General features: G+C 50.8%; 10 protein-coding genes across 10 annotated transcripts; 4 read left to right on the top strand and 6 right to left on the bottom strand.

The window, feature by feature from the left end:
- Window positions 1-308: 308 nt before the first annotated feature.
- On the top strand, window positions 309-749 carry BDW74DRAFT_149383 (uncharacterized protein). The gene has a single exon (XM_073723886.1). It carries the CDS (start codon window positions 373-375, stop codon window positions 613-615), a length of 243 nt encoding a protein of 80 aa, XP_073586258.1. The 5' UTR covers window positions 309-372; the 3' UTR covers window positions 616-749.
- Window positions 750-975: 226 nt separating this feature from the next.
- BDW74DRAFT_149384 (uncharacterized protein) lies at window positions 976-1908 on the bottom strand. Its single transcript, XM_073723887.1, has one exon. The coding sequence runs from the start codon at window positions 1536-1538 to the stop codon at window positions 1257-1259; it is 282 nt and encodes a 93-aa protein (XP_073586259.1). The 5' UTR covers window positions 1539-1908; the 3' UTR covers window positions 976-1256.
- A 344-nt stretch (window positions 1909-2252) lies between these two features.
- On the bottom strand, window positions 2253-3549 carry BDW74DRAFT_149385 (60S ribosomal protein uL11). The gene is made up of 6 exons (XM_073723888.1): window positions 3490-3549; window positions 3397-3430; window positions 3218-3338; window positions 2827-3151; window positions 2716-2770; window positions 2253-2645 (listed from the first exon to the last, which is right to left on the bottom strand). Exons 1-5 carry the CDS (start codon window positions 3491-3493, stop codon window positions 2757-2759), a joined length of 498 nt encoding a protein of 165 aa, XP_073586260.1. The 5' UTR covers window positions 3494-3549; the 3' UTR covers window positions 2253-2645; window positions 2716-2756.
- Window positions 3550-3842: 293 nt separating this feature from the next.
- On the bottom strand, window positions 3843-6823 carry sec23 (GTPase-activating protein SEC23). Its single transcript, XM_073723889.1, has 7 exons — window positions 6548-6823; window positions 6360-6490; window positions 6014-6308; window positions 5479-5958; window positions 4326-5423; window positions 4080-4273; window positions 3843-4029 (listed from the first exon to the last, which is right to left on the bottom strand). The coding sequence occupies exons 1-7, from the start codon at window positions 6638-6640 to the stop codon at window positions 4005-4007; spliced, it is 2316 nt and encodes a 771-aa protein (XP_073586261.1). The 5' UTR covers window positions 6641-6823; the 3' UTR covers window positions 3843-4004.
- Window positions 6824-6997: 174 nt separating this feature from the next.
- On the bottom strand, window positions 6998-9038 carry BDW74DRAFT_149394 (DNA primase subunit PRI2). Its single transcript, XM_073723890.1, has 3 exons — window positions 8788-9038; window positions 8185-8735; window positions 6998-8131 (listed from the first exon to the last, which is right to left on the bottom strand). Exons 1-3 carry the CDS (start codon window positions 8975-8977, stop codon window positions 7370-7372), a joined length of 1503 nt encoding a protein of 500 aa, XP_073586262.1. The 5' UTR covers window positions 8978-9038; the 3' UTR covers window positions 6998-7369.
- Window positions 9039-9492: 454 nt separating this feature from the next.
- On the top strand, window positions 9493-10635 carry BDW74DRAFT_125757 (adenylate kinase ADK2). The gene is made up of 2 exons (XM_073722159.1): window positions 9493-9879; window positions 9932-10635. The coding sequence occupies exons 1-2, from the start codon at window positions 9708-9710 to the stop codon at window positions 10468-10470; spliced, it is 711 nt and encodes a 236-aa protein (XP_073586263.1). The 5' UTR covers window positions 9493-9707; the 3' UTR covers window positions 10471-10635.
- Window positions 10636-10895: 260 nt separating this feature from the next.
- On the bottom strand, window positions 10896-12229 carry BDW74DRAFT_166869 (thermonuclease family protein; the record flags this gene model as incomplete). Its single annotated transcript, XM_073726612.1, has 3 exons — window positions 10896-11375; window positions 11488-11799; window positions 12212-12229. The coding sequence occupies 3 exons, from the start codon at window positions 12227-12229 to the stop codon at window positions 10896-10898; spliced, it is 810 nt and encodes a 269-aa protein (XP_073586264.1).
- On the bottom strand, window positions 12131-13597 carry BDW74DRAFT_125768 (putative peroxisomal carrier protein). The gene is made up of 4 exons (XM_073722160.1): window positions 13390-13597; window positions 12777-13324; window positions 12482-12719; window positions 12131-12432 (listed from the first exon to the last, which is right to left on the bottom strand). The coding sequence occupies exons 1-4, from the start codon at window positions 13488-13490 to the stop codon at window positions 12309-12311; spliced, it is 1011 nt and encodes a 336-aa protein (XP_073586265.1). The 5' UTR covers window positions 13491-13597; the 3' UTR covers window positions 12131-12308.
- Window positions 13598-14107: 510 nt separating this feature from the next.
- On the top strand, window positions 14108-17143 carry BDW74DRAFT_125772 (calpain-like protease PalBory). The gene is made up of 4 exons (XM_073722161.1): window positions 14108-14373; window positions 14424-14794; window positions 14872-15097; window positions 15148-17143. The coding sequence occupies exons 1-4, from the start codon at window positions 14320-14322 to the stop codon at window positions 17038-17040; spliced, it is 2544 nt and encodes an 847-aa protein (XP_073586266.1). The 5' UTR covers window positions 14108-14319; the 3' UTR covers window positions 17041-17143.
- Window positions 17144-17242: 99 nt separating this feature from the next.
- On the top strand, window positions 17243-19161 carry BDW74DRAFT_125778 (uncharacterized protein). Its single transcript, XM_073722162.1, has 4 exons — window positions 17243-17421; window positions 17481-17581; window positions 17651-17778; window positions 17828-19161. The coding sequence occupies exons 1-4, from the start codon at window positions 17319-17321 to the stop codon at window positions 18708-18710; spliced, it is 1215 nt and encodes a 404-aa protein (XP_073586267.1). The 5' UTR covers window positions 17243-17318; the 3' UTR covers window positions 18711-19161.
- Window positions 19162-19195: the final 34 nt, after the last annotated feature.

Here is a 19195-nt window from a genome sequence, read left to right on the forward strand (position 1 = left end):
ATCAGAATAAGGACCAGGATGCGTATAATATTGGGAGAAAATAAATACGAATCACAAACAAAAAGATGAAGATCGGAGGAAGGAAAGTGGACTCTGCGTTAGAGAGTGGAGGACATGGCTGGACATGGCACCAGTGATTATCAAGTCTGTTTTAGTATTTTCTGGTCGACTTTTTTTGCTTTTTCCGCTATATTAATGTTTTTATTTCTTTTTCTCTTTTATCGCGCAGCATTTTTACATGTAGCATGATAATATTAATATGGTAATAATTATCTCAGCAGTGGTTTTGGTTTAGAGAGCTCTGGCTGGGGCTAGCCGGTGCTAAGAGAAATCAAGGTGAAGGCGGACGCAAGGAGCTCGTTTGGGGCGGAGATGAATCCCAACGGTCGGCGGAGAGGAGAGGAAAGGGGAAGCAACTCTAACCCGACTGATAAATGGGATATGCAGAGTCTGGGGTATCAGTTATGGCTGTCGGGAACTGGGGAAGCTCTCCGACAGCATCCAAAAGCATCGATAGATGGTGTCAGACATTCGGCAGCTCAGAGTCATGATGGTCAGTCGAGAACTTGGGGTTTTAGACAGAGCGGAGCCTCGCAGACGACAGCAATCAACTAGCGTTGAGGCGGATCCCACTTGGAGGGGGAGCAGTGGCTTGTGGTGGGGGAGAAATCTCGATGGTGACCGGTGCTGAAGTGGCAGCGGCCAATGACGGTCTAGAAGCCACGGGCTGAATGGATGCTCGATAAAAAGATGAAAAGGATGGTGGATAAGGGGACCAGCGGCAGTGGAGCCAGCGAACAGGCTGGCCGGATGGGAGGCTTCCACAAGGCCTGAGGGGAGGCTGAGGCGCCAGGATCTACCGAACGTGTCTGGGCATTTCTTAGAGATATCACGGACTCTGCCACTTAATCATAAGCTGCTCAGCCAAATGTTCGAACTTGGTCGGTAGATTGTTACAGAAGACAGCACCGACTCTGGCAACGGAACAGTAGATGATATAGTGAAGCCCCGCCGAGAACGACGATCCAACGGCCATTAGAGCTCAAGTCTGGAGTTGATGGAGCAGATCCGTCCAAGGCAGGGCGATCTCGCTGGATTCCGAGCGCCAGTGACAGTCTAGCAGCCCCGTGCAACAACAAGGAAAAGAAATTGAAGGAATCAGGCCATGGAGAAAAATGCTGGAAAACCGGATTGGGGTAAAATATCTGAGAGGCCGTTTCCAATATATACTCTATGAGTCATCACTATATATTTCGCTAGGTAGTTGTACTGTTGTAGTGCTTCTGTGCATGGTACAGGTATAGATAGGTCAATTGCTTGCCCCAACGCATGGAACTGATCGACCTCCTGCCTAAGTTCCGTATATAAGGTTCATACCTGAAACCAAGCGAAGTATGAATATCAAAACACCGCTGTCCATGACGACCGCCACATTTGCTGCTATCTGACTCTGTACGAAGTAGGCTGCGGTGTTTGATATTGGGTGGAGCCATACAGAGCACCTTTCCTGTATGAGTAGTGCTCAGAGACTGGGGCATAATACCCACAATGTAGAGTAAACTTTGAACTATATACTGCTCTGCTACCGCAAGACGAACCTTCCTCGACCGTAGGCAGCACAAGCAATCTATCAAAAGGCGACCGGCGAACTTTGCTTGTTGCAAGGGTGTTTCTTTTGTCCCCAAATAGACAGAAACCTAACCAAGTCATACGCAGCGTCCGTACCCTACCATTCTCAAGGAGGCTGCTTTGTATTCCCTTGAACCGTAACCATCGCCGGCAGGTGAAGATGCTTGGCAAGCTTGGACATCGAATGATATTCTCACAACAAGCAGAACACTTGCGTCTCGGCGCATTGTACCAGGAACAGTCGGGGGTGGCAGACCGGTCGGATCCTCACGGCAATCCTATAAATTACAGTCGAGCACAGACAGCGATTGCTGGAGCCTGTATGTTCGGTTGAGTAGACCCTGGTTATATCAGCGACGAGTCAAACCACTCGCTGCTCCTACCCATCATTCGTCCAAATATTCATGCCGGCGCCCGATTTTAGCCACGGCAAAGTGCACGAGGTCCTGGCGCATAAGCTGGGCCTTGGCCCGTTGATTCGATGTCATATCTTGCTAGGTGTGCAGCATACCCCGGTCTTTCTAACGGCACTAATGCAGAATAAACGCAGTCCGCGACGATCTAAGCCACACTCTCGGTGAGAGGCGAATGGTGAGGCGAAACCAACAAGGTTGAAGGAGAAATGGGATTGAACGAGGATGATATTGTTTGCTATCTGATCTACAATGACCACCTGATGCACATGACAGATGGTTGATTACGAGATGTAGACCGATAAAATGGACCACTGTATCCACAGGACGAAGCAAGCTTCATCCAAGAACACCGCGGTGAGTAGTAGGTCGTTGTTCTCCTTTGCGCAAAATAAGCCTATACCACGTAGTAGTTGTTCAATCCAGGCCCGAAGGCGGGAAGGAACGGTAAGAGCCAGAGTGTTGCAAAGGTACCAAAGGTGTGCGGTTTCATCGCCTCAGTTCGAGACGACAGCCAACAAGCCACACAAAGCTTCATGCAGAAGTCTACCGTATCCAAGGGAAGAAACGTGAAAATTCACATTGAACGCGCAGAGGGGAATCCTAAATCATGAAATCGTAAACCTTTTGTTGACCGGTAGAGCAATGATCCTATTCGCTGTAGCTAGCATACCAATACATAGTGATGAACGCCGGAAGAAATATGAGCATCCTTTACTCGGAGGGAACTAAGCATTCATTAGCATCCAGTAGCACCGACACATTGCTGAAGATCAACACTTACCGTCAATCTCGCCAGCCTTGACGTCGTCAGAGACATCCTTAGGGCTGCGGCCATCGACCTTGCAGCCGACGGAGAAAGCAGTACCGAGGATCTCGAGGACGGTACCCTTGAGCTCCTTGGCGAGGGAGCGAGAGCGCATCTTGCGAGCGATCTCGACGATCTCGTCGAAAGCGATCGACTTGGTGTGCTTGATGTTCTTCTCCTTCTTGCGGTCACGAGGGGGCTCCTTGAGGGCCTTGATGACGAGGGAAGAGGCGGAGGGAACAACGGAGACCTGAGCCTGACGGTTCTGGATGGTCAGACGCACGGTGACACGGAGACCCTTCTATATATTTCAAGACAACACATTAGCCGCCATTCCATTGACCAGTCGAATATCATCGCTCCTTACCCAGTCGCCAGTGTTCTTGGCAATGTCTTCACCAATCTTCTTGGGAGACAGACCGAGGGGACCGATCTTAGGAGCCAGGGCGGACTGGGCTCCGACCTCACCACCAGTCACACGCAGGTGGCTATCACATTGTCAGTTTTGACCTCGCATGCGGAGAAAATTCTCGCAAGAAAACTTACATGATCTTCACCTCATTGGGGTCGAACTTGGGAGCTGCCCAATGGGTAAATGTTAGTCGCCAGGGTGGACATGACCAAGGTGATGATACTTACGCATGGCGAGTGCGAAGGTTGTCGATCTACCTTGGTGTGTTGTTGGGTGGTTGGTGTAGAAAGGGAAGAAAAGTTCGAGGCCGAAGTTCAAATGGTTTTGATGGGGCCGTTCCTCCGAGCTAAGGGCCTAAGCGAGCCGCCCAATGGGGGTAAGCCAGTAGGGCTCAACCTCTAACACGTGACTTTATGCGATCAAAGCATAACCCTGAAGCCATGACAACCATGGTGGAAAAGGTAATAGCAAGTTAAACGGTCTATCGTGTGCACTGTCCTTGCCCTCGTATCTTATCTATGTCGCCCTACTTCATCAGCGCCGGTAAGGACGGTAGTAACATGAAGGCCGCCAAGAAGAATTCGTGAATCATGAGCTTGTCTCTTCTATGCTTGAATCCTAATAAAAGTAACTACTAGATTGGGGGTAGCGAAGCGCAACAAATAACCGCTAAAGATACACACGATCCGAGGACACGTCAACCCCCTTTATACTCGTAATCGCCATTACCTCACTTACACACCTAACTCGTCCCAGAAACCGCAAGCCTTTGTAAGGTTAGCACGGGTAATATTTAACAGTGAGCGAGGAGACTTACTTCATGAGATGATCCATGAAGGTTTGCAAAGACACGTCGTCAGTAAAGATAGTCTGCGATGACACACCGCCACCATATCCTCCTGTCGTATGTGTGGTGGACGGGTTGAGCTTGGACAGCAGGAAACGCGCTTGCGAACCACCGGCATCGCAAACAATGAATCGAGGCAGTGGGAAACGTTCAGAAATAAGTTCCTAGTATTTGTCAGTACGGTTTGGGCATATTGTTCGAAAGACTGTAACTGACCCTCGCATCTTCTTTAGGAAGGTCAAGAAGTGCCTTTAAGTTTTCATAGCCTTCCTGGTCTTGGTAGCCTGCCTTTCTCCATTCGGCAATGGTTTCGCCGTGGAAGATCAGGATATGGAAGAAGGTATCAAGCAAAAGAATATGAGAAGGTTGAATGGAGGCCGAGTCCAGCAAGACTGGCAGGCTGCCTTCATGCTCGAGAGAGTATGAATCCAATGTTGGCTGGATCATGACAAGAGAGTCGCCGACATCTTCGTGGTTGAGGACATGTCGGTAGAAAGCAGTCTCGTCTGGAGAGTTGTTGAAGACCTGCAAGAATTGACTTCGGCGGAGATGGAACATGAATTGGGGGTAGAGTGTGAAGTTCTTCTCAAGTCGGAATGATGTAGGGTCGTCCTTGCGGTAGTCTGCGAATCGTGAGCAGAGTCGGATGAGCATTCTATCGACCCATCTGAGGACATCCGGGCCATCATCAACTTCGGCTTTGAAAACACCGATACGAGCCATAAGCACGGCGGCGGCTTCCTGATCGAAGGACTGCGCAAGAGTGGGGTCGCCCGCGGGACCGCTCAGGTTTCGTGCAACAGTGGTGACTCGAAGGTGGAAGTTTCCGGAGGAGTGCTGGTAGTAGGTCAAGAACTGCATCATACCCCTCTGAGGCCCTTGCTGTACGGCTGCAGGCCCGCCCTGGTTCGCGATCTCGAAGTAGATGCCATAGCTTGAAGAGGGGTCGATACCGCACATCTTCCAGGCGCAGGTGTTGCCGATACCGCATTCTGTCTCGCCCACGGAGCTTGACTTCTTGTTCAAAGAGACAGCATGGCCGATGAGACCAGTAACCTTGAGCTCCTTAGTAGTGAGAACTTCAAGAGACGCATTGAAGCCCATCAAAAGGTTGTCGTTGGCATCCTTGTCGAACACTCGGACAAAGGACTGCTTGAACTGCGATGATGTGAAGCTGTCGGTGAGTAGCATATGACCTCCAGTGTAGTTAGCGAGGTTCTTCATTTCCAAAAGACCAACTTGGTCGAGGCAGCCGGCGAAGACGTCAACTACGTGACCATTGTTTGCAACGCGCTTGGCAAGGGCGTCATAAAACTATATTTTATCAGTATGAGTGCACATTAGGAGCCGGTTGGTTTATGGAACCCACCTTCATTGCCTTCTTGTAATATTTGATGTTGTCACGGTCAATGTCGTGGTGTGAACGAATGGGTTCTTTCAACTCAGGACTAACAACAAGACCAGGACCCTCAGTAGCAGGGCCGCTTGTGAACATCATGATACGCGCTCCAGCATTCTGGAAGGAGGATTCAAGCAACCCGACGGCAACGCTGAGAGCAACACCGGTGCACCTCAAGGGACGCTTGTCGTTAGCCACAGGCCAGGGATCGCGCTGCAGCTGCTCAAGCATATTCGTGATCTGGAACTCGGCTTGCTGAACGGGTAACAGGAATCGTGCGGCAGCGCCAAGTGGCGGGCGGGCGGGCTGCTGCGGCATGTTTGGCACAGTAGGACGGATTCCGGAGCTGAGACCAAGCATCTCCTGGACCTGCTTTGCGTTGTAGTCCTTGCTACCGCGGAAAACATATGACTTGGCGCATTCGGTGTACCCAAGCTCGTGCACTTGTGCCTACAAGGTATGTCAGCGACATGCGGGGATTCCGCTTGGGACAATAGGCCTCTACCATGGTGCCAAATGTGACCAAGCCGACAAGGGCATTCGGTGGTAGCAGAGACAAGCTCAAGATCAACGAGTCCTTCACAGCCTTCAGGCTGTCATCTTCCTGGCAGGTGTCGACAACGAATACGAAGATCGGAGGGGCGGGAGCGGGGCGAGCAAGTTGATATTCAATTGTCGTGCTCAGGGGATGAAGCTCCGGAGGTATTGTACTCTCTGTGATATCCTTGTAGTGTGGCGGAAGGGGGTTTCGCATAAGACAGAAAGGGCATATCCAGATGCGGGCACGCACGTCGACGTTGCTAGAGGCACATTAGTCTCAGGAGCCAATTCAAATTTAATAGGCTTCATACGCATAAGGATTCAGAACTGCCCGGCAAGGCGCCTTGCAAGTCACCGGCTCATATTGAAGGAGGGGAGCATCTGGCCTCTCTTTTAAGGGGGTGTAGACGGCACCGATAGGGACGACGAGTCGAGACGCTTCCTGTTGACGACTTTAACACCGGGCACAGGAACAAACAACATCTCACACGGGGCTTACCATCCGGGAGCTTGGAAATGTGTTCCAGCTCAGCCTAATTCCATCGCGATCCTCGACATCGCTCCATTGGTCCTTCAAGCCCTCGTAGTCCATCTTGCTGGGGTAGTTGGGGAACAGGTGGGTATATAACGAAGACTAAAGGGACGTGTCAAAATCGGGAGCAATTATCCCCTATCACACAGATTGTAAGCTTGGAGAAACCACTCCAAATACACTTTTGATCTGAACAAGGACGCCGACAGCTGAAGTCGTCCAAAGACAAGACTAGTAATGCGGGGAGTGTTGTGTGAACCGTGAGTCTGTTTGAGGCCAGGTTGCAGCACGACGGGATGGGTCCGCTCAGGTCACCGTAGCGGACCCGCGCTAGTGGCCTATAAATTTTCACTCAGACTGAGCTCTTTTCCCTTTTCTTCTCTTTTTAACAAAATTTCTTCAAAAATCACGCCGACTCAACACTCAGCTCCGAGACAAATCAGTGACGGAGTTGTTTTTCTGTCGAGCGAAGAAAGATTCTGGCCCGTTGCTGGGCACCTGGCTTTGAAAGGTCGTTCCGATCCTTTTGGATAAACTGGGAATCAGCTGTGGTCACAATCCCTTCACTATGACACTCAATATTGGGTCGAATTATTATAGCTTTGAATCAATTGACAATAATGATTGCTATTACACTATGTTTATACCTTCAACAACCGTACTATGTCCAGGCGAATGTTCCTATAACCATACTCCGTCCCAAACGCCATATACCTTGCGGGTGAGAATGCGAACGCAAACACGATAAAACAACGTAAACATATCTTCGTGTTGGACTCAATCCAACCGTCATGAATTTTTTTGTGCCTTTCCAGCCTGCTTCAGAAGATAACTGCGCTTGAAATAGGTATTCGGATGGACAATGGTGTCGAGGTCGATCTCGCTCGCCGACCCGTCTTCTTTGGCTCTCTTGATCTCGGCTTTGTGAGTGAACTCGAAAACTCGGTTGCAGGCAATATGATACCGAGTCTTTTCAACATCCTCACGTACCCCTCGCAGCAAGTCCTTGTCATGCACGCCAGTGGATTGAAGAAGTCCGATGAGGTTATCGACAGAGAAGTGGCGATACGGACAGCCATGCGTCTGGCCAACCCCGGGATTCGAGTCACTGAGGATCTTCTGACACGAGTATGGTGGGTAACCACGACCCCTTCGGTTGACATCACCACCAACATCTCCATAAGCGTGGCGAACATTGTACTTGTAGCGGGAGTTGAATTCATCATCGGTAAAGCCCTTGAATGATTGCCGCCAAAACAAGATACACTCTTCGAGGGATAGACCGATGCCCTTCAGGAATAGAGTGTACTGGAGTCGACCGTAATGTTTCAGATGGTTATTTTTCCGTAGTGACATGTGTAGGCTGCGCATGCAGAGCGGGAAATTCTGGGAAAGATGATCGATGCTGGCGGCGGTGATAGGAGCGCCGTCCACGAATCCTTCGCCTTCCGTGTAAACGGACTCGGCACTTCCGAAGTTTTTCGAAAGGTGGTTAAGAATGGGGGAGAGACGATCGTCCTCATCTAATCGCGGCAAAGCTCTACTTGTGAGCTGGTAACAGTCAATTCAAGGCCTGTTTCAACTGCAGAGCGGTTTGCACATACCTCTAGGGCTCGCTCAAGGCGCGCGGTGAATTCAGCAATGATCATGCTAAGTTGCTCTCTTTCCGGCACATATGCCTTTCCTTTAGACAGGAAAACAGACCGTCTCTCAACTAGCTCCGGCACCTTCTCCCAGTCCACCTTGTACCACGTTTCCTCGTCAGAGCGACGCAAACCTGGTGTCGCGGCGACCAGATGTTCAGATAATTCCCGTCTCTCATCATCGCTCACGGATTCCCAGTCGAGGTTCAAACTATCGATAAACGCACGTCGTTCACGGGAGTCGTCTGCTTGGAAGCGGAACCTGAAGAGCATCGTCTCTGCTCGCGCGAACCGTCGACGAAGGTCTTCAGTAGCCGAGAAGGCCAACCGGAGGATGAAGTGCGAATAATGGTCTTTCTGTCTCTCATTCTTGAGTCTGGGATCCGTAGCACCGGTTCGAGACGATGTGTTGGCGGAAAGGGGAAGGAATTTCTGGAGAAGAGGTGTGATGTGCGCCGTTGTCTCAGCGGCGTTCTTGTTGCGATAGGAGCATGCCTCGATTTCGGCAAGAACTGCTACAGTCAATGTCAAGTCACAGGAGCCATCGCCAAATGGGGTCCGCACTCTTCAATCTGTCAATGGCCCATTGCTCGAATTGCTCGAGCGTGATCTCTGCAGTCGGTGGTGTATCGTAAAAGTTCAACCGGTGGGGATAGTCCTGTTGCTTGAAAGTCGGTGTCGCAAATTGTGTCTTCTTGTAGTTGAGGTTAGCCCTTCGCTTGGGATCAACTCTATTGAACTCCTGGCGGATCATCTTGAATCTCGTGTATTGAAAAGAGATCAATCGTCAAGTGCCAAGTTCGTGCATCCAGACCTCTATCAAAATGAAAACCGCCGCTGGACGACGCGACCGGACGCGACGGGCACACGCGCCAGATTGAGGTCACGTGCAGTCGGTTCCCAGAATTGAGCCGAGGAACATTGGATTGCCATTGTTTCCAGGCACCAAACGGGCGCATTGTCTCTGCGGGCCAGTGCATGTGACAAGGCTTCCATTGAAATATAAGTATTGTAGTAGAGGTTCCAGCATTCCCGTTATCATTTCATTTTCTGACCAACTGTCACCCGAATAGTACATTGTCTGGCACCCGGGCGTACCTATACTCCGCGGTTGGGGCGGAGTTTCGGAGAAGGCCCCGAGAGCCTTGGGTTTACTCACCGGTTTCCTAAGAGGGAGCAGGTACACATAATCCCCGCAAGATTTCAACTGCTTTCCCCGGGTTAATGGGATAGCATCACCTCGGCGCTCTCCCGGACGTCCTCCACCATACCAACTGTTTCGCAAGGTGAACAGTGCCACGACTGACAAATCTCTTCAAACATCTTTCTATCAACTTCCGTGAAATTAGCCAGGATGGGTATCTTATAGATTGGTTGTTTTGAGAAAACATCTCGTGTGCTCCGAAGCATTAGAGACTTATAAATACCATTAGACCCTGAGCTCAGCCAATATACAAACAACACGGTGTGGAGTACTCAGCGCAATGTCTCCCCGAGCTAGACAGCTTAAGAAAGCCGCACGGATCATCCTCATCGGTGCTCCGGGTGTGGGGAAGGGAACGCAAACCGAGAGGCTCCTTTCCAAATTTCCTGAACTTGCGTCAATTAGCTCAGGCGACCTTTTGCGGGAGAATGTACGGAAGAAGACTACACTGGGTACGTGGACTCTTGAGTCTCTCACAAAGCTGCCGCTAATGTTACTCAACAGGTTTGGAGGCTGAAGCCACGATCCAAGCAGGCAACCTGGTCCCCGACTCCATGATCCTCAACCTCATCTCCTCCGAATTCAACTCCAGAGGCTGGCTCTCACAAACGCAAAGCCCGACGACGTCCGTATCACCTGCAGATTCCTTCATACTAGACGGCTTCCCACGTACCGCGTCCCAAGCGACGAGCTTGGATTCCCTTGTCCCCATCAACTTCGTCGTCCATCTGGTCACTCCGCCCTCTATAATCCTCTCTCGGATAGCGTCGCGCTGGGTCCACGAGCCGTCAGGGAGGGTATACAATACCGAATTCAATGCTCCTAAGGTTCCTGGAAAGGACGACGTTACGGGCGAACCTTTGACCCAGAGAGAAGATGATTCAATAGACACATGGAAACAACGACTCCACAAGTTCGAGGAAACGAGCAAAGCTCTGCTTCAACATTATCAGCGAAAGGGCTGTTTATGGCGCGTGGAAGGTAACTCAAGTGACGAAATTACTCCGAAGCTTCTTGCGGAGTTCGAGCGGAAATTCTGCTAGGCTGGCCGTTACCTGAATCATCATATACCCCGTCGAGGCTGCATATATTCAAGACCCGCCTCTTTTGGTGCTTGCACCAAGATCCTTGGCCGTACAGAGTGGCTATTGAAGAGGCATCTGTTATTTATAGACAGGGCAACCTTGGCGATGGTGTATACATTCCTGTACTTGTACTATATATCACTATGCCTATTTTTCGCCAAAGCTAGCGGTCCTTTCTGGGCATATATACCCCACTGTTTGATCGTGGACTTGATGCCTATTCATGAATGATCTCTGTCATTATCTCGTTTCCTCGCATGTAGCACGTACGCTCGTGTTCCAATGATATGTTCGAGTGTCAACCAGGTACCGCTGAAAAACATCATGACCATCCATATGAGCAGATAAAAGCGATTACAATAAGCAAATATCCCCAGCTCCTATCACTTCCCATTCTTGCCATGCCCATTTTTACCATTCACATTCCCATTTGCCTGGTCCTCCAAGCCCACCCTCGTTTTATAATCCCTCGGACTCTCAAACTCCTTGTTCCGGCGGTATCCCTTCCACATCCCATTCCCTTTCAACTTCGCCCACCACTCGGCGTTCCGATACTTCGCTTCCGTGGCCTCACCTCCAAACTCAGCGCCCGACTTGGCCTCATACACTGTTGCCAACCCCCGTCGCAGCATCTCATATGATACATCCCGCCGGCGGAACGGGAGTGGGAAATCAAGAAACTGGCGCACATAGACTGTAGCGACGACGCGCTGATACTGGTCTGATCGGTACAGGTATGCGCGCACGCGGCGATCGAGCAGGTACGACGTTAGCCATTCGTGCGCTTCGCGCGCGTGTGGTTGTTCGGGGCGGCCAAAGTGCGCCAGTTCCGGGGCATCGATGCCAGCTAGGCGAACGTGAACCTATGTAACTAGAACGTTAGCAATGCGGTGGGATTTCTCGATCACCTGCGCAGTCCCTAACAATCAAGACTCAAGCAAGAGAATTCAAGAGTGGTCGCATTTCCAAACGCACGGTATTATCCCTCAGCTCTTTCTTCCCCTTCGGGATTCTCTTCCAGGGCAACCACCCCCACCCAGCTAGCCGTCCACCAGGCGTATGGAAAATCCTAAAGTTATCCCCATCGCCAACGCTCGTCACCTTTCCAAGTATACTCCGGCGGCGGAAATACGCTGCGTCGATACTCGGGGCATCAGGAAATCTGCGGAGGTAGGAGCGGTGGAAGCTGGCCGCACTGAGAATCGCGGAGGTGAGGATGAGTGTTGGGATGAGCGTTCGCGGTTCCGTAAAGGCGGCCCAGTCGAGTAGGACTTCGCTGTCTGTGTTCTTGTCGGGTTTGTTTGTTTTGAAGAACGGGAATAGGGATTGTTTGTCATCGGTGTCGGCGGGGTCCTGCGCTTTGGAAGACCATGGCGGCCATCGCATGACGGCTCATGTCTTAACTCTGTTGAGAGTTATGTTGGAGATTAATAAATGGAAATGAAAGAGGATCAAATCGAGTCGGAGTAAAGCCGGCTGTTACCAAGGTTGCTATGCCGGTTGTCCGGGTGCGGGGCGGTCAAAATATACAGTTTTAGGTTCTACCACGCGGTTCTTAACTCCGAAGGTTAGTTGTCTTGGACAAATTCTCTAGATACATGTCTACAAGGGACTGCATGTAGATTTTCGTGCGGAAGAACTTTAAGTGTTGGGTTCTATCATCACGAAATATGTACATAATATAGGTTGAGAATCGTACCCTAGGGTTATCAAACATAATTGAAGAGATCTACACCCATGCGCCAAATGATACCATGAAACATTGATAAAGGAAAAATAAGCGCGCGGACTCGTGTCTATTTAAGAGTCGCTGGAAGGCTGGCCTGAGCCTTGGATGCCGCTGCATCGACGGCCTTGCGGAGCTTCTTCTCTCTGAGGTTCCTGAGGTATGCAAAAAGAACAACGAAAAGGAGTTCCATCCTGGAGCCGTCAGTATATACTAGGACAGTGGTATGGAACTAGATAATACCTTTCTTTCGTCATCATCAGGAGACCTTGAACCAAAAGGCCTTTGAGGATTTGCGGCCCAATACCCTTGAACAGCGATAGAGGTCCCTCATTCTGCACAATGAAACGCATAACTTCGCTGAAAGTCTTGAATGGCTTGCCATTGCGGGCAGGAGGAGGGCGCGACTGAAGACCGACCTTGGCAACAATCAACGGCTGAGTTGCGATAGTGGCCATGGCCTTGGAAAGAGCACCGAGGACTAGGACTGAGATTAGTGTTTCCAGCTACTAAGGAACGTCGCTGTCATGTCACTTACGAAATGCTTCCCATGGCTTGAGGCTCTTCTTTCCGGGAAAAATGACGTCCTTCAGACGCTGATAGGCACCGTATGTGATCGCAGGATTCACAACGAGGATCAGACTGGCTTTCAGGCCTCTCCATAGACCGGACCAGCCGTCCTCGCTATTGACCACCTCCTTTCCGGTCTCAATCAAGCCCTTCTTATCACCCTTCGGTTGTGTCTGCTGTCGCGTAGTGATGACAGCGACAGGAATGGTAAATATTTGAGCAACGGCACCGGCAACTGCTCCAAGGCTGAGCTCGATAGCTGTTCCTGGCGGCTTGGGCACACGTTCCGATGCCATATAGAGCGTCCTCACGACGCTATACCAATAGAAGTAGGCGAAGTTGGTCGAGGCGACGCCGATAAGGGAGCCAGTCATGCCCGAATACAGCCCCTCGATACCCTCTTTGTCAACAATCTTCGCAATCGCATCCCAAGTTGATTTGTAGTGCACATCGTCCGAGCCCTTTTCTTCCGTTTCGCCGGCCTTCTTCACTTGAACTTGGAGCTTCGTCTTGACCCTAAGGTTCACCACAGTGGTTAGTGTTATGTTTCGCTCGAGAACCCATAAGAAAAGGTTGCCTACAGGTCTAGTGGGTAGACCATTGCATTAGCCAGAACCGCTCCTGTGGCACCCGCAACGGCGCTGCCCCACGGAGATAGGGCAGGCTTCGATTGACCAGCCATTTTCCTGGATGAAATTCTCCAATTTCAGTTATTGAACAGGAACAGACGGCAATGAAATAGCAGACAAGTACGATAAAAGTCCGTGGCCGTCCGTCTACTGCGATCTCGGTCTGGCTCTGTACTCCGCTTTAATTGAGGACCGAAGACGGAGGAATAACTTCTATGTCAACGTGCAAGCAATCCCGAGAAATCAGAAGATGGAGAAAATCACCACTCAAGAGGAAGATGAAGAGCAACGATGAAAGAAGCTAGGGACAACCAACAGACTCAATATTAGAGAGGGATAAAGCGTTGGAGCCAAAAATTGAAAAACGGCAGAGAGCCGGAGATTCACCTCGGCGCGCATGACGAAACGAGCCGAGGTCCAGATGAACGTTAGAGTTGGCGACATTTTTGGCTGCAAGACTCGAGCTTATCGGCTTGCTTTGACTCCCGTCCCCGCCGAGCAACACCACCAGCATTGACCAACGCCCGCTATCCCGTACTAGCTTTGGTGAATGGCATTCTGTCCATCCATTGCTTGCCGATACCCTTTATAAGTCTTATATTCTTGTACAATTATTCCTCTCTCCTTGTCGGATTATTGTTCATTCCAACTCCGCACTCCTCTGTGGATCCGGGGAAACGGTCGTTACTGACCTCACCCTGACCTCGGATGTGAAGCTGTGGTTGATCAGCGGAGGCTTCCGGAAAGAGCACAGGCAGGATTGCGCACCCGGCTCTCTGATAGGAGCACGGTGTATCTACATGACTGATTCTGGGGAGTGTGGGCGCTGCTGCAAAGCGAAGACCCTGGTTGTTCAAAACACTATTCCGTTTTGGGACCAAGATGTCCAGATCATCTAGTGCACCCTCGGTGAAGTCGTTGCTATCCCGAGCACAGGTGATTCTCTCGACACACTTTGCGTCGATGGTCAACTAACAACGAGTCAGAAAGCCGAACAAGATGCTTCCGTCGCGTCGTCTCAGCGGCAGGCTTTGGAGGCTGCCATAGATGTTGCGGAACACTACATGAAGGCCCTGACCGTGACAACATCTCCAGCAGACAAAGGCCTATTTGGCGCGAAATGCAAAGAGTGGCTTGCAAGGGCAGAACATATCAAGAGGGCTGATGACTGGCGTGCCGTAGCACGTACTCGACGATCTGGACTTCGGGCTCCAGCGTCTACGCGCAAATTCACAAATCGCGAAGAAATACTTCTCCTAGAGGCTTCCAAATTGAATGGCTTCAAATTTCCCCCCTGGACCAAGGAACCTAGCAATGAAGACTTCATAGTCGGTACAGACGGAGATGTGTTATTCACGTAAGTTCAATCATCTGTCCATCTAGGCGCTTGAACTTGAACTTGAACCATCCATGCGTATTCTGACAGTACGGTAGTGATAAGCCAGACCTTCACTTGTCCAGCTTGCAGAGAGAAATATTTGCTGGCTGGAAACGACCGCATGAGCTACTCTCTAGGCAGCTAAGCGACGAGGAAACGCTACTCACTCCCGTGATGTTTGTCTCAGGGAATATAGACCTGGTGCAGGACGTGTTGACGGATTGCTCAGTTGTCGCTAGCCTTTGCGCGACGACTTCGAGATCGGAGCGTGGCCTTGGTGATGTAAGACGGCCTTGTGCTTCACAAGCATGACGGATGACTGACGGATACAGTGCCTTCTTCCGATTGTCTACCCCTGCAAAGACGAATCCATGAAGCCTGACGTTTCCCCGTCTGGCAAGTACATGTTCCGCTTCTACTTCAATGGATGTTTCCGCAAGGTGATCATCGATGATCGCCTTCCGTCATCAAAAACCTCACGATCCTTGTACGTGATAGATCGAAATCATGAGAACTTTCTATGGCCTGCTCTGGTAGAGAAAGCCTACTTGAAGCTTCGCGGAGGCTATGAATTTCCCGGTAGTAATTCTGGGACAGATCTTTGGGTGCTGACGGGCTGGGTCCCTGAGCAAGTTTTTCTCCATAACGACGAGGTGACGGCTGACCAGATTTGGTCGAGCTATGTCAAGTCGTTTCACAGCGGTGACGTTCTAATGACTATTGGGACTGGGAAACTTACGGAGAGGGAACAGAAGGAGTTGGGTCTTGTTAGCGAGCACGACTATGCTATACTGGACATGAAGGAGTTCAGAGGACGCCGCCAAATACTCATTAAGAACCCTTGGGCTGGGACTGAGACAGTGTATCCAGCGCTTTTTGCTGACCCAGAGCCAAATCCCAATTCGCCTTTTCTCTCCCCTGGCACGTTCTGGATGGATTGCGGAAAGGTCCTCCAAAACTTCGAGAATCTATATCTGAACTGGAATCCCGGGCTGTTTCCCTATCATGAGGACATCCATTTCACTTGGGATCTATCAACTGGGAAGGGAATGGCAGGGTGCTTTGTGAAGAACCCGCAGTTTTCCGTTTCCACTGAACACGGCGGGCAGGTTTGGCTATTGCTGGGAAGACATTTCAGGACGGTCAAATCTCATACCTCAGAAGAGGACGAGGGATTCGGATTTATCAGCTTATATGTGTTCAAAGGAGGAAAGAGAGTAGCACTCAGTGATGGCGCCCTTCACCGAGGTCCTTATGTCGACTCTCCGAACACACTCATGAAACTTGATATACCCTCCAAAACAACTTACACCGCTGTTGTCTCCGAGGAGTCCCTACCCGCCGTCAGTCAAAACTTTACACTTTCTGCGTTTTCTCAATCGCCTGTGAAGGTTTTACCTGCCCCGGACAAGTATAAATGCGTAACCAAAATCCAAGGTTCCTGGACACCCAATACAGCAGGGGGCAATGCAGAATCGGCACGATACTCGCTAAACCCGCAGTTTAGCATATCGCTCATTGACCCAACGGATATCTCCATTGTCCTTGAGCCATCGGACCCTGAGCTCGCCACACATGTCAAGTTGTTCTGGTCGGATGGGAAACGCAAAGCCAGGGTCCGAAGCCGCGACATCGTCGCAGATAGCCACGACTATCGCCGCGGCGGCTCCCTAGCAGAAAAGAAGGATTTGGACGTGGGAAAGTACACTATTGTCGTGTCTACATTTGCTCCTGATCAACTTGGACCTTTCACTCTCTGGGTTTCGACGAATATCCCTTGTGAGGTGATGCAGCTCCCTTCAGAAGCGGCTGGGCGGAGGACAGTATTGTCCGATATTGGAGTCTTACTCCCTGGCCAGGACAGAATGCTTGCACCTTTGCAAACCCATCGGCTGACGCGTGTTAAACTTATCGCGAGGAGCCGAGATTCCAGGATCGGTAATCGACCTGTTGGCCCATCGCCCGTGTTGATGAGCGTGGAGCTCGGCCAGGGACCGTACAAAGAGATCCTGGCCACTTCGGAAGATGGGGAGCATAGCGACGCGATATCCGGGGTACGCGTTGAAGACTTTGATCTTCAGCCTGGCCTCGAAGCAATGGGTGGCGTGTGGATTGTGATCGAAAGGATTGGAGGACCTGGGGGCCAAGTGGAAGATCACTTCGAGGTGGAAGCTCTGGGCGAAGAAAGAGTGGAAATTGGGGAATGGATAGTTGAAGATGCATGAATGTTGACGTTTTCTATGTGTGTACGATAGTACCGCCCTGCGCGGATTCTTTCCCCAGACTTGCAGATACCCAGGTCAAATTTAACCGTTTGTTGTGTACTAAAGTTACCTAGCACACTGTATACTGCCCTATCTAGTGCCTAGTGCGGGGAGGCAGCCGCAAATTAGCTCCGTCCCGCAGGAACCTCCCAAGTTCCAACGTCATCTCCATCTGACACCGCATCCCTTCCCGTCAATTGTTCCTTACCCGGTTGAAACGTCTGTCCAAATCTATAATCATGGCGAGCAATATTCCCGCCACCCTGAAGGCTGCGGACATTGGGCGGTTTGCCGTGCGGGCAGCTCAGCTCGAAAAGGCGAAGCCCATAATTGCCTACTGGTGTGAGTTGATGTGATCTGCTCTTGACGGGCCTGACTAACATAACTGCATTCTGCGATAGGTAACTTCTACATTGTCAACCAAATCATTGAGAAAGGCCTTCATACAGCAGACGAAGAAGTGAAACTGTACACGACGGACTTGATGGAGAAGCTAGAGGAAGTACGTTAGTGGACAACAGTCACCAAACATCCCAGGAGACAAGGCGCTGACAGGTCAACTGTGCTGCAGTTTCAAACTGGGAATCGCGACAATGATGCCATCACAGATTCAATGGCGGCCAGTGCGTATGTGGAGGAGTTTGGCCTTGAAGTCTTTGGCCGTGCAGAAGCCGCCATGCGGGCCGACAAAGTGACCAAGTTCGTGCGGCTCCTAGATCGAAGCTGAATGTGAAGTTGACTGAGGCAGACAAACAGCAGATACCTTTCAGGCAGCTGCAACATTCCTCGAGTTATGCCAGATCTGGAACCCCCTTGAAGCAGAAGTCTCTGCGAAGGTGAAATTCGCGAAGTATCATGCTTTGAGGATCGTGAAGGCGATAAAGGCTGGAGAGGACCCGAACGCAACGAACCCAAAAATCGAGGAGCCAGTGGTGGAGGTACCAGCGGAAGAGCCAACCGAACTTGACGTGGCCGCTGCATCTCCGTCGCCAGCAGCGTTGCAACCGAAGGTTGAAGACGACCCAGACGAGTTGCAATATGCGCAATCTTCTGGCCCATCGCCTATCCTACCACAGCCGCCAACAACCTTTACTGAGCTACCGTCCGCTCCTCAGGGTCCCGCATCGGGCTCTACTCGGGACTTGGACGTGGATCCAGCTCAAGAAGCACCACTTAACCTTCCATCGACGCCGAATACCTTCACTTCTTCAGCTACCCCGAACCTTCCTGATACGCCCACCAATATTGGAGGTTACCACCGCCCCAAACCTTCTAATGAGTTCCAGTCGTTTCCTCCACCATCTGCGATACCCCCTACGAGCCCACCGACTGCCACACACGATGTAAACTACTTTTATAACGCACCCAGCGCCGCTGATTCTTCGCGATTCGTTCCTCCTGCCGCGCCCAGTCAAGCGCCAATTTCGACACATCAGCCTTCCCCTGTAGCGTCAACGCCAGTTGCTGCCTATGCGCCCTCCACCCAAGCCAACTCGCATGACGTCGATGACCAAGCGATTTCTCTGGCCCAAAAGCATGCCCGTTGGGCCGTGTCTGCCCTGACATTTGACGATGTCAACACAGCCATTAAAGAACTTCGGAACTCTCTTAAGTACCTTGGTGCGGAGTAACGGAATTCTGCGAGGGATCGAGCTGGGATGGTCCGGGAGATAGAGATGGATGGGACATCACTCGAGTCCGTGATGAATGCTCAGGCGACGACAGCTAGAGTATGTATCCTAAATTACCTCCATTCAACATAATGACTACCATGATACAATAACGGCCTTCGTGACCGGCGCGAGTCAATTTAGACGCGTCTCTGTAATAAGCTCAACAAACGCGTTTACCCTTATCAGCCAAGAAGAGGAATCACGATTCCCTACCTTGACCACAGCCAATGTTTTATTCAGCCTCTACAACCAGGCGTTGGCTTGAGACCTCAAAGAGAGAATCGATGCTTGCCATGGTTGCCCCCGAAGCATGCTCTGAATGATCCCAAACCTGGTGGATATACCCTCATTCAGTGAGCAGATCCATGTCAGACAGAGAAGAGAAGTGAAGCAAGCAGCCTTCGGAGTTTAGAACTGCTTCTTTGAACAAGAAGAAGATCACA

This window comes from Aspergillus multicolor (genome assembly GCF_047715735.1).
Source record: "Aspergillus multicolor strain CBS 133.54 unplaced genomic scaffold BDW74scaffold_6, whole genome shotgun sequence".
Lineage (NCBI taxonomy): Eukaryota > Fungi > Ascomycota > Eurotiomycetes > Eurotiales > Aspergillaceae > Aspergillus > Aspergillus multicolor.

What these genes read in the sequence shown, in the direction of transcription:
- BDW74DRAFT_149383 (XM_073723886.1), top strand. Translation starts at nt 373, where the DNA reads ATGAATCCCAACGGTCGGCGGAGAGGAGAGGAAAGGGGAAGCAACTCT.
- BDW74DRAFT_149384 (XM_073723887.1), bottom strand. Translation starts at nt 1,538, where the DNA reads ATGCCCCAGTCTCTGAGCACTACTCATACAGGAAAGGTGCTCTGTATG.
- BDW74DRAFT_149385 (XM_073723888.1), bottom strand. An exon ending in CCCAATGAGGTGAAGATCAT is followed by an intron (nt 3,339 to 3,396) that starts GTAAGTTTTCTT and finishes ACAATGTGATAG; the next exon opens with CCACCTGCGTGTGACTGGTG. An exon ending in CCAAGAACACTGGCGACTGG is followed by an intron (nt 3,152 to 3,217) that starts GTAAGGAGCGAT and finishes TGAAATATATAG; the next exon opens with AAGGGTCTCCGTGTCACCGT.
- sec23 (XM_073723889.1), bottom strand. Translation starts at nt 6,640, where the DNA reads ATGGACTACGAGGGCTTGAAGGACCAATGGAGCGATGTCGAGGATCGC. An exon ending in TTCCTAAAGAAGATGCGAGG is followed by an intron (nt 4,274 to 4,325) that starts GTCAGTTACAGT and finishes GACAAATACTAG; the next exon opens with GAACTTATTTCTGAACGTTT. An exon ending in TTCATGGATCATCTCATGAA is followed by an intron (nt 4,030 to 4,079) that starts GTAAGTCTCCTC and finishes AACCTTACAAAG; the next exon opens with GCTTGCGGTTTCTGGGACGA.
- BDW74DRAFT_149394 (XM_073723890.1), bottom strand. Translation starts at nt 8,977, where the DNA reads ATGATCCGCCAGGAGTTCAATAGAGTTGATCCCAAGCGAAGGGCTAAC. An exon ending in GGCCATTGACAGATTGAAGA is followed by an intron (nt 8,736 to 8,787) that starts GTGCGGACCCCA and finishes TGACTGTAGCAG; the next exon opens with TTCTTGCCGAAATCGAGGCA. An exon ending in GCCTTGAGCGAGCCCTAGAG is followed by an intron (nt 8,132 to 8,184) that starts GTATGTGCAAAC and finishes GACTGTTACCAG; the next exon opens with CTCACAAGTAGAGCTTTGCC.
- BDW74DRAFT_125757 (XM_073722159.1), top strand. Translation starts at nt 9,708, where the DNA reads ATGTCTCCCCGAGCTAGACAGCTTAAGAAAGCCGCACGGATCATCCTC. An exon ending in ACGGAAGAAGACTACACTGG is followed by an intron (nt 9,880 to 9,931) that starts GTACGTGGACTC and finishes GTTACTCAACAG; the next exon opens with GTTTGGAGGCTGAAGCCACG.
- BDW74DRAFT_125768 (XM_073722160.1), bottom strand. Translation starts at nt 13,490, where the DNA reads ATGGCTGGTCAATCGAAGCCTGCCCTATCTCCGTGGGGCAGCGCCGTT. An exon ending in CAAGCCATGGGAAGCATTTC is followed by an intron (nt 12,720 to 12,776) that starts GTAAGTGACATG and finishes TCTCAGTCCTAG; the next exon opens with TCCTCGGTGCTCTTTCCAAG. An exon ending in CTGATGATGACGAAAGAAAG is followed by an intron (nt 12,433 to 12,481) that starts GTATTATCTAGT and finishes TGACGGCTCCAG; the next exon opens with GATGGAACTCCTTTTCGTTG.
- BDW74DRAFT_125772 (XM_073722161.1), top strand. Translation starts at nt 14,320, where the DNA reads ATGTCCAGATCATCTAGTGCACCCTCGGTGAAGTCGTTGCTATCCCGA. An exon ending in CGTTGCTATCCCGAGCACAG is followed by an intron (nt 14,374 to 14,423) that starts GTGATTCTCTCG and finishes ACAACGAGTCAG; the next exon opens with AAAGCCGAACAAGATGCTTC. An exon ending in GACGGAGATGTGTTATTCAC is followed by an intron (nt 14,795 to 14,871) that starts GTAAGTTCAATC and finishes ACAGTACGGTAG; the next exon opens with TGATAAGCCAGACCTTCACT.
- BDW74DRAFT_125778 (XM_073722162.1), top strand. Translation starts at nt 17,319, where the DNA reads ATGGCGAGCAATATTCCCGCCACCCTGAAGGCTGCGGACATTGGGCGG. An exon ending in GCCCATAATTGCCTACTGGT is followed by an intron (nt 17,422 to 17,480) that starts GTGAGTTGATGT and finishes ATTCTGCGATAG; the next exon opens with GTAACTTCTACATTGTCAAC. An exon ending in TGATGGAGAAGCTAGAGGAA is followed by an intron (nt 17,582 to 17,650) that starts GTACGTTAGTGG and finishes ACTGTGCTGCAG; the next exon opens with TTTCAAACTGGGAATCGCGA.